The sequence below is a fragment of the Myxocyprinus asiaticus genome, chromosome 5 (assembly GCF_019703515.2).
Source record: "Myxocyprinus asiaticus isolate MX2 ecotype Aquarium Trade chromosome 5, UBuf_Myxa_2, whole genome shotgun sequence".
Lineage (NCBI taxonomy): Eukaryota > Metazoa > Chordata > Actinopteri > Cypriniformes > Catostomidae > Myxocyprinus > Myxocyprinus asiaticus.
In genome coordinates, this window is record NC_059348.1 from 55,773,992 (window position 1) to 55,784,728 (window position 10,737).

Genomic DNA, 10,737 nt, shown 5'->3' on the forward strand with positions numbered 1-10,737 from the left:
CACACACACACACATGCACGCACATACACACACTCACACATACACACAGACACACACACACACATGTTGGTGCAGCTATCATTATGAGGAGTCTCTATAGACATAATGATTTTTATACTGTACAAACTATAGATTCTATCCCCTTACCCTAACCCTACCCCTAAACACACTCACACACACACACACACACACACACACACACACACACACTGACACACACACACTCACACACATGTTGGTGCAGCTATCATTATGAGGACTCTCCATAGACATAATGATTTTTATACTGTATGAACTATAGATTCTATCCCCTTACCCTAACCCTACCCCTAAACACACTCACACACACACACACACACACACACACACACTGACACACACACTCACACACATCTCACACACACACACACACTGACACACACACTCACACACATGTTGGTGCAGCTATCATTATGAGGACTCTCCATAGACATAATGATTTTTATACTGTACAAACTATAGATTCTATCCCCTAACCCTAACCCTACCCCTAAACCTAACCCTCACAAAAAACTTTCTGCATTTTTACATTTTCAAAAAAACATCGTTTAATATGTTATTTCCCTTGTGAGGACCGCTGGCTGGCACCCCCACAATGTAGGTGATCTCAGGTTTTACTATCCTTGTGGGGACATTTAGTAAAACCTGTTCACGCACACTCATTCTCTCTCTTACACACACACACACACACACACACACACACACATCCTCACACGCACACACACACTGACACACACTGACACACACACTCACACACACACACACACACTCAAACTCACACTCACAATCCAGGAGTTGAACATTAATGAAGGAATTTTATTTTAATATAGCAGCTAAAACTACTGAACAATAAAGCTACTCACCCATAAGCAGAACATACACTCAAACATCCTAAACAAAATGTCTAAAAAACGACATCGTGTTAACAGCCATTAGTTTATTAAAACAACACCTGAGTCTTCAACTAACCAGTTATTGCTATTTAGTGCATACAATACATCTTACTGAAACAAAGTATGTAACGTTGCATAATTGTGTGTACTATACACGTAAAAACACATAAAAGTGAACAATGATTGTAGCGTCGTCCCACATGCGATTATCTTTACTCTTTCATCTAATGCAAATTATTTGTGATTATGTCAAAAGTGGATGTGATTTATAATAAACTATTACAAAATTCTAATATATTTACAGTAAAATGTGAAATCTAAATATACACTTACTGCTTGACAAAACATCAGGTAACATCTGCTCAAAAGGCACAATGCTTTTCTACATCATGAATGATAATGTTAGTTATTCTAATTACTACTGTGGTGATTGTTATGCATGTTTAAATACAATTCACATCATACAATTACTAACATTAAACACAAACAACACAGTATAAAAAATAAAAAATACAGTGAAATCTAAAGAAATAAATATTTCTGAAACAAAACAAAGAAGCAGACATCTTGCTACAATACGTAAAAGAAAACATCTGCATAAACTTTTAATTTAATAATGAATCGTAACACTTTGTAATCTGCGGCGTCCACATCTCATTTCAAATCTGCAAGTAAACACGGAACAAATTGATTTATTTCTTTGCCATGTAGCAGATATTTCCTTGTGTTTCATATTATCAATGGAATATCAGATATACTCAACGGTTTCAAAAATAAAGAATATAACTGACATTAAATACTTGTGCTTACAAATAGATTATGTCAACATCTTCGAACTGAACACAGCGGTATTTACATTCATGGCTCTGTAATTCAAAAATATTGAACATACATACAATAAAAAAAAGTTCTTGCATACTTTTCATTTTTGTAACATTTTCAAAAGTTAGCTAAACTTGCTTGCAGTACTGGACTGTTTCTCTTCAGCAGTTTAGACCCATAAAGGTGTCTTTAGTCTTTACTGTCAGTCAGAATGAACGCATGTATCTCGTGACTTCCTAATAAAAGTGCATATAAACACATCCACCATTTACATCTTCTTCTTGCACTTCTTCATGATAGCAATGTCCCAATGGTGAGTGCAAATGCAAATGTGAAAGCCGAAGTATACTTTGGGATTCAGTCATTAATCAACATTTATGAGTTTGGCAGTGATGCAACGTGTGTATGCAGCTGTGTGTTTTCAGGAAGTGTGTGTGTCTCTCTCTCTTCACTTACTCCAACACCTGCGTCAGGCGCTCCGTCAGGCGCCTCGAATGAATCTCCACCCAGATCCGCCAGTTTAATGTATCCCTTACTGCCTGAGCGATCCAGTCTCGGACAGCTGAACCTCCGCGACCTTTCGTCCTGGCACCTGGCGCCCGCATCCAGCAGGGCGTTCAGAGACAGGTGTGACCCTGTGACCCGGATCCCAGCAGCAGGCGGCAACAGCTGGCGTTGGCTCACTGTAGCCAAAATCTGTCTCTCATCCAACTCGGAATCCTGTGAAATGGACAAGCCCGTCCTTGACACCTCCGCTCTTGTTTCCACAGCGACGCTGATAAGCGGCCCGCAACTCTTGCGACGTTCTTTCTCGATGTTGGCTCGCTTGTGCTCCTCTCTCTCCTGCATTTCGCAGTTATTGAGTTTGATGACGGGTAACGTGAACGCATTAACGGACGACGTAACTATGGAACGCGTCTCCCATTGTCTGGCCACCGCGGACGGCTCGTCATCGCCGCACTTGTCTCTGTAAACACTGTATAACGTATCCGTAAACGACTGCCTCTTTGCGCACAAGCTGTACTTCCTGGCATACGACGGGCGTCTACAGTTGCCGCCTTTACCTGAGATGGTGGACGGACAGGAGCCTCGTGTCGTCGTTTCCGCGGATGATGACCAGGATTTACCATCGCCGCTACTCGACTGCATGTAGCTGATCAGGCCGTTGAACGGTGCGCAGTCTTTGGTGCGCAAACTGTGGATGTCTATGACCGTAGAGTAAATGTCGCGCAGATTTATGATTTTAGTTTTCTTATCACGATCTTCGTGCAGAACTGCGTTGGCGCAGATGAACAGAAAGATTCCGATGCCCATCACCAAAGGTCCAAAGACTCTGAGGTTGTCCGAGTACAAGTAAGTCGCAAACAGACTTGCAAAGAACCCGACTGATTGCGTGGTCGGTGATGTCGAGTTTCTAGTGCTGTCAGTTTGATTCAACTTGCTCTGCACTGAGAATTTGTTATTGCTTGTGAAGTTAGCCACCTCAAAGTGAATTCTCTGGACGTTTGCGGTCCGAATCGGTCCCTCAGGATATTCTGCGTTCTCTTTGGGCCAGTATCCCAGCACGGCCATGGCGATGCCCACCAGTAAGATGAGAACGCCCAGCGCTGCCACCAGTCCAGACACGGAGCACAGCTTCACTTTGCCCTTCACCACAACTACGTCATTCTTGCGTTTTTTCTTGACTTTCCTCTTTTTCTTGTTTTCCGCCCGGTTCTTGGATCGCAGCGAGTCCTGGCGCCGAGAAATCCTCAGGAGGCCGCCGGTTGCTATCATTGTGCCTATTGGATGAGGGGCCTGTCAATCACCCTGTGGGAAGAAAGATAGGCAGGACAGGGTAATTTTGAGACAAAATATGGTAATATTGCAACCTATATGGTTTTAAAACGTTAGTTAGCAAAAAAGCTTGTAGACAAAACTGTAATGACATAAGAAGAATAACCCCTCAGAGACCCAAGCATTGAAATTGATAACAAAAATGTGTTTTTGGAATCATAGGTTATAAAAGTGTTTAAGCATATTTTGTTTGGAAAAACATTGCGAAATTTAAATCCCGACGCATTTACAGTAGGTTGCAAAATTTCACCATTTTTTTTTTAATAAATTATAAAAATGTTACATTTCAAAATATGCATGAACTACAACCAAACCAGTGTGATACGTGTGAATAAAAATTTTTAATCAACATTTATAAGAAGGTTTATTTGAATATAACATTATAAATAATTTATATGAACATCTAATGTGAGAATTACTAGTAACTCGTTTCCTTTTTACTCAGAGCTGCTCAAAACGACTCGGAAGTCAAAATGTATTAAATTACTATATTCTTTTTATAATTAAACAACATCAAAACAACTGTACAGCTCAAGAGCACAACTTCAATACTTCTATAACATGTTTTTTATCTATTCTGTTTATTTGCATGAATTGCTGAATGTTAATGTGTGATTACACTGCAAGCTGGTTCATGATCAGATCAGTCTGCAGAGTAAAATATGGACTTTTCCTCTTTCAAGCCCTATTTAGACTGTGTGTGCTTGAACTTCTCTTGCCGCATAACCTTTAGGCAGTAGTCCCTTTGCTATTGCTTATTTATGCTCGTTACGTCTGTTTTCTGTGTATGTGTGCGTGCATGTTTGATGCAGTCCCATTGGGAGACAAAAAACATTTGATAGACAGTATAAATGTAAGTAAAATGTTTTTAAGAAAATCTAATTCATAGATGTATGAAAACAAATCAACATAAAATCATGTGTTGGGGGCCTGGGTAGCTCAGCAAGTAAAGACGCTGACTATCACCCCTGGAGTCGTGAGTTTGAATCCAGGGCGTGCTGAGTGACTCCAGTCAGGTCTACTAAGCAACCAAATTGGCCCGGTTGCTAGGGAGGGTAGAGTCACATGGGGTAACCTCCTCGTGGTCACTATAATGTGGTTCTCGCTCTCGGTGGGGTGTGTGGTGAGTTGTGCGTGGATGCTGCGGAGAATAGCGTGAAGCCTCCACACGCGCTACGTCTCCGTGGTAACGCACTCAACAAGCCACGTGATAAGATGCGCGGATTGACGGTCTCAGACGCGGAGGCAACTACGCCACCACGAGGACTTGGGAATTGGACATTCCAAATTGGGGAGAAAATGGGATAAAATCTCAAATAAATAAATACAAAAAAATAACAATCATTATGTGTATTTTGAGTGTGGTTCCCATATTAAAAACTCTGTGGTATTTGAAAATGATTATTTACCTCCCTAGGGTCAAAAATGACCAGAACACAATAGGTGGGTTAAATGAAAAATGAAAGCAAATGAAGACTTATATTTTGAGGATATTGATTTGTCTTGATTTGCAGGAAGATGTTGACTTCAGGAAACATAAATCACAAACAAGATCTCGATTGTTTATCCAAGACAGCAATGAGATTAAATGAAGACAGACATGACATACGATATTTTGTCTTGTTTTCGGAGAAATCTAACTAAATGTAGTAATGTTTATGCTTATAACAAGAACATAAATTAGTTAGTTAGTTAGATTTCTCTGAATACAAGAAAAATATCTAATTTTGTTTTGCTTCTCAGGCCATTTTTTTCTTGTTTTAAAGATGTTTTGATATTTTTACTGGAATATAAGTCAAAATACTGAAGCGTAAACTCTGCAAGTCTCTCTGAGCTCCAAGAGCAACCGGTGAGGAATAGGCTACAACTTTCCTCTGGGTGTTTTTTTTTATTTTTGTTCTAATAAAACATGCAGTTTTTAAAATGTCAGATCCTTTTAATTATATTCTTTTAATAATAATACATCCGTTTAGTGGAAAACATCCAGCTTCTCACATTTCGATGCTGTTGTGGATCATAAACGACTGAAGCAGATGCTTCATGCAGAGAGATGGATATGAAAAACAGTCAACATCTGAGAATGCAGATACAGTTGGACCCTGCGGCTCATCTCGCTGGATTTCACCTACGTTTCTCTAATGTCTCAAATGAAATATCATCTGTAAATACTCACTCTTTCATTTCATATGCACCTCTGCGTCTGACACCCCCCAAACGCACCGCATTATACATTCCAATCAAATGATCAATTACACAAGCAGATGACATCGTTTAATTCACCTTCGCCGGCAGGTTTCAATTTGCCTAATCCTTTAGAATTATGCCCGCCGTACAGTGATGTTTCTATGAATAATTCAAAACGCTGAACAGTCTTGAGCAAAACCGTTATGACATACGGCTGCTGGAAATGTCAGCGTTTATGATTGACAGGCGGAAGGGGATTTGAAAGGCGTTAGTCAGACCCCCTCGAGTGAACGTCAATGAGGCCACAGGGGTCATGACTCTTCACAGGCGCTTTCAACTCTTGATCTCCACTCTCAGAGTTTAACTGAAGAGGTTAAATAATGAAACCTTACAGTAAATTTGAAGATCAACATAATAAAAATGAAATACATTATTAACTGTTCCTGTAGTACCACAGTGACAGCACTCAACTAAATCAAAAAAAATTACGTGACTGTGTCGACATTTTTGCAAAATGATATTACACGGTTCATTACGTGAAATGTCCACAGTGGGGCGCTAAAAGCGAGTTAAATGTTCTCCCAAACAGATGAGGTTTTTAAGATTAATGCTCTATCGAGTTTTAAATCTACAAAACCGACCTCCCTACCCTAAACCTTAAACCTAAACCTAACCGAGAGTGTCACTGAAGCAATGCGAGATGAAGAACACAGCACTTCATTTTGTGCTGCTTCTACGACACTTTGGGCTCATGTGTGACTCGCGTGCTTTTCAGGACTCCATATATTGGAATGCATTTATTAATGTTTATGAATTGAGCCATATTGTACAGTGATAACAAAATATAATACAATTTATATTCAAATGAAGCGAAATGACCCACAGATGTGTTAATGTGGAAAATTATTGAAAATAACTCTAAATCCACGTATGTGGACATCATGTTTATCAGTGCGCTGACACGCCAAAAATGAACTGATTTTTTAAAGCGGCATATCAACGAAACTAGAGACACTACTCTTTACAACCAAACAGGTTTCGGTCAAAAATCTTACAGAGGTTTCTTACCAGAGGCACTTTTGTTGGCGCTGCATCCGTAGGAGCGCTTCACGGAAATCAACGTTATGCTGTTGTGTCACGTGACGCGGTGCGCCTGAAGTTTAACCCTTAAATGACAGTGTAGAGTCTTGTGAACAGTATTCAGTTGGTTTTAATGAATTTAAATCATGCATTGTGTAAAGTGAAGACAAAATACAACGTCCACACATGTGGATGCGGGGTTGCATTAAGTTAATGGTGTTTTGTCATTTTTAGAGTTTGGCAGTTGTGGTCACTATATCCAGTCGCTTTATGGAAATGAGCTGCTTAAAGATACTTAAAAGATTCTCCTTTTGTGTTCTATAGAAAAATAAGAGCATGCAAGCTTGGAACGACATGAGGGTGGATAAATAAAGAATTGTCATTTTGAGGGGAACTAAACTACAGGTTTAGTGCAAAAAGGCACACTATTATTAGCCATAATTCCAATGATCTGAATGCTCATGGTTGTGAAATTGGGGTCATTTACCCAAAAACTTCAACAAAACAGATCTGTCCTAAAATTCAAATCAACAATAAGACTAGCTAGTTTTCACACTTTTTTCTCTAGTGAATACTTCTCACTGGGTAGGTTCATTTATTGCCACATTTTGTGGGGTAAGTTGTCACAATGGAACCTGCCATTTCATGTAAACATTTGAGTGGTGACGGGGGGTAATGTGTTTCCACAAAGAAAACAACCAAAATATCTACGGCTCTCTTTAAATCTACATCTGCATTAAACAGACAACAGTATTACAGGCAGCCAAAAGTAAAAAAGTAGAACAATTATGAAACACAAAATGTTAAATAAAACAACAAGGTAACGAACAAAAATAACATGCAAATATTATAACTAATAAACTGTACTTATAGCATTTAAAACACATGTGACAACCTGCCCCTGATAAAAATGTGCCAACATGCCTTGACCTGACTTTCATGAAAACACATGAGAACACATTTAAACCTTTCGGTAAAAACCTGTCTTCATAATGTAGTTGCCTCTTGTCTTAATGTATACCAGTGTTGTTTGATTATATTTGCTTCTTAAAAATATGATGATAGTAAAAATGTAACTGGAAGTGTAGAATTAAAAATAAAAAAAAATACAAATTTTTAAACTAGGTGTTTGAAACCAACATACAAAAACTCTGCTAGAACAAAAAACACACATTTGAACAACTGGACTTTTGACTCAAAACTTTGATTACTGATTACCACAAAAAATTAATTTTGACTCGTCGCTCCTTTTCTTTAAAAAAGCACAAATCTGTGTTCCAGTGAGACACTTACAATGGAAGTCAATGGGGTCAATTATTGGAGTGTTTAAAAGGCAGAAATGTGAAGATTATAATTTTATAAAAGCACTTACATTAATTCTGTTAAAACTCATGTATTATGTGAGCTGTAAAATTGTTTACATTTTCATTTTATGGTCGTTTTAGAGTTTACAGAGTTACGTCGCCATGGCAACAAAGTTGTATAATTGTTATAACTTTCCACAGATGTGGTTAGTAAGTGATTTTATGACAGTAAAATCATATTGTTTATGTCTTGTGTCTATACTTTTGATACTTTTGAGTATTTTAATGTTTACAGATTGACCCCATTGACTTCCATTGTAAGAGTCTCACTGGAACACACATTTAAAGAAAAGGAGGGACGAGTCGACGTTAATTTTTGTGTATAATCAATATCATTTTACAAATGCTCTCGATTGAGCTTAACTTGTATAATAGCAAGAGATGCCATCTAATGATTTCATGAGAATGATGTCCTCTGGATTTACAGTAGATGAAAAGGGAAGTCTCTTTCAGATCTGTCCATGGTTCTGAATGTTTCGCCCACATGAAGATCTATGAGCTGTTGAAGCATACAGGTAAACGTTCACTTTGCCTTCCAAAGGGTACTGAACGGAAACTGTAATGCAGTTTTGTTTATTGATTTACACCGATCGGACTTTCATTGTGCAGTGGAATATCTGAACAGAACAGAGTTGAAGAACAGACGAAAAACAGGCATTGCACGCGCGCAACCTAAAGATGAGAAGCAACACGTGCAGTTAACAATAAAACACACAGCACGAGCCGGATTTATGAGCGCATCATGTTACATGGATCTGCATCGTCTGAACGCAACAATGTAACCGCGAGTTCACACGTCACAAAGGACTAGAACACTGATCTGATACAATGAAACCGCTAGAACGATATCGAGGCGCATTTCACGGTAAATTCACGTTTGTTTCGCTCTGATTTTCTTGTAAGAGCGCGACCAGAGCAAATAATGCAATTATTTCCCCTCTCAAAATACATAAAAAAAAAGCACGTCGGCAATATTACAGCGATTCAAAAGCATCATTTGACAAGTGTTGCATGTCTTACTTTGGGAAAACTCACTGTCAGTGTCATGCAGCTATGTTTAATGTTTGTATATTCTCACCGGGAGTGTGTTTGTCCATCAGCTCGAGCGCTTCTCCATCATTCTGCTCCATGTGTGTGTGGATCATCTGCTGGGAATCAAGATCATGCTGATGTCGCTCCTGTCAGGAGAACAGCCCTTCACTGAACAGCCAGTTAAACAGTCAGCCAATCAGGCTCTTGGACGTATATTGTTTCGCCCCGCCCCCATTCTTTAAATATATTTTTACAGACACTATTGGATGACTACATGCAGAATGGAATATCTTTGTTGCATACTGCACAGTATATACTGTACACTGTCTGCTATTTCATATTATGTACACTGGTGGCCAAAAGTTTGGAATAATGTACAGATTTTGCTGTTTCGGAAGGAAATTGGTACTTTAATTCACCAAAGTGGAATTCAGCTGATCACAAAGTATAGTCAGGACATTACTGATGTAAAAAACAGCACCATCACTATTTGAAAAAAGTCATTTTTGATCAAATCTAGACAGCAGCCATCACTCCAACACCTTATCCTTGAGTAATCATGCTAAATTGAACATTTGGTGCTAGAAAATCATTGGCCATTATATCAAACACAGCTGAAAGATATTTGGTTCATTAAATGAAGCTGAACATTGTCTTTGAGTTGCCACAGTATGCAATAGACTGGCATGTCTGAAGGTCAATATAAGGTCAAAAATGGCAAAAAAGAAACAGCTTTCTCTAGAAACTCATCAGTCAATCATTGTTTTGAGGAATGAATGATATACAAAGATTTCAAAGATGTACACTACAGTCTTCAAAGTCAAAAGGACAACTGACTCTAACAAGGACAGAAAGAGATGTGGAAGGCCCAGATGTACAACTAAACAAGAGGATAAGTACATCAGAGTCTCTAGTTTGAGAAATAGACGCCTCACATGTCCTCAGCTGACAGCTTCATTGAATTCTACCCGCTCAACACCAGTTTCATGTACAACAGTAAAGAGAAGACTCAGGGGTGCAGGCCTTATGGGAAGAATTGCAAAGAAAAAGCCACTTTTGAAACAGAAAAACAAAAAGAAAAGGTTCGAGTGGGCAAAGAAACACAGACATTGGACAACAGATCATTGGAAAAGAGTGTTATGGATCTTAACCCCATTGAGCTTTTGTGGGATCAGCTAGACTGTAAGGTGTGTGAGAAGTGCCCAACAAGACAGACACATCTATGGCAAGTGCTACAGGAAGTGTGGGGTGAAATGTCACCTGAGTATCTGTACAAACTGACAGCTAGAATAACAAGAATCTGCAAAGCTGTCATTGCTGCACGTGGAGGATTTTTTCATGAGAACTCTTTGAAGAAGTTTAAGAAGATCTGAACATTTTTTTCAAATTGTAATAGTAATTTTACACGCTATTAATGTCCTGACTATACATTGTGATCAGTTGAATGCCACTTTGGTGAATAAAAGAACCAGTTTAGTTCCATAAGA

The 10,737-nt window shown here is 38.8% G+C and overlaps 1 protein-coding gene across 1 annotated transcript; it reads right to left on the minus strand.

The window, feature by feature from the left end:
• Window positions 1-956: 956 nt before the first annotated feature.
• On the minus strand, window positions 957-9,374 carry LOC127441343 (transmembrane protein 200C-like). Its single transcript, XM_051698654.1, has 4 exons — window positions 9,297-9,374; window positions 2,211-3,563; window positions 1,743-1,798; window positions 957-1,597 (listed from the first exon to the last, which is right to left on the minus strand). The coding sequence occupies exons 2-4, from the start codon at window positions 3,528-3,530 to the stop codon at window positions 1,543-1,545; spliced, it is 1,431 nt and encodes a 476-aa protein (XP_051554614.1). The 5' UTR covers window positions 3,531-3,563; window positions 9,297-9,374; the 3' UTR covers window positions 957-1,542.
• Between the last annotated feature and the right edge of the window lie 1,363 nt (window positions 9,375-10,737).

Bases quoted from the DNA above. Each gene is read 5' to 3' on its own strand.
- LOC127441343 (XM_051698654.1), bottom strand. From the start codon at position 3,530: ATGATAGCAACCGGCGGCCTCCTGAGGATTTCTCGGCGCCAGGACTCG. The intron at 1,799-2,210 runs GTAAGTGAAGAG...TTTGAATTACAG, and splicing joins CGCCTGACGCAGGTGTTGGA to AGCCATGAATGTAAATACCG. The intron at 1,598-1,742 runs GTAAGCACAAGT...GTTTACTTGCAG, and splicing joins GATGTTGACATAATCTATTT to ATTTGAAATGAGATGTGGAC.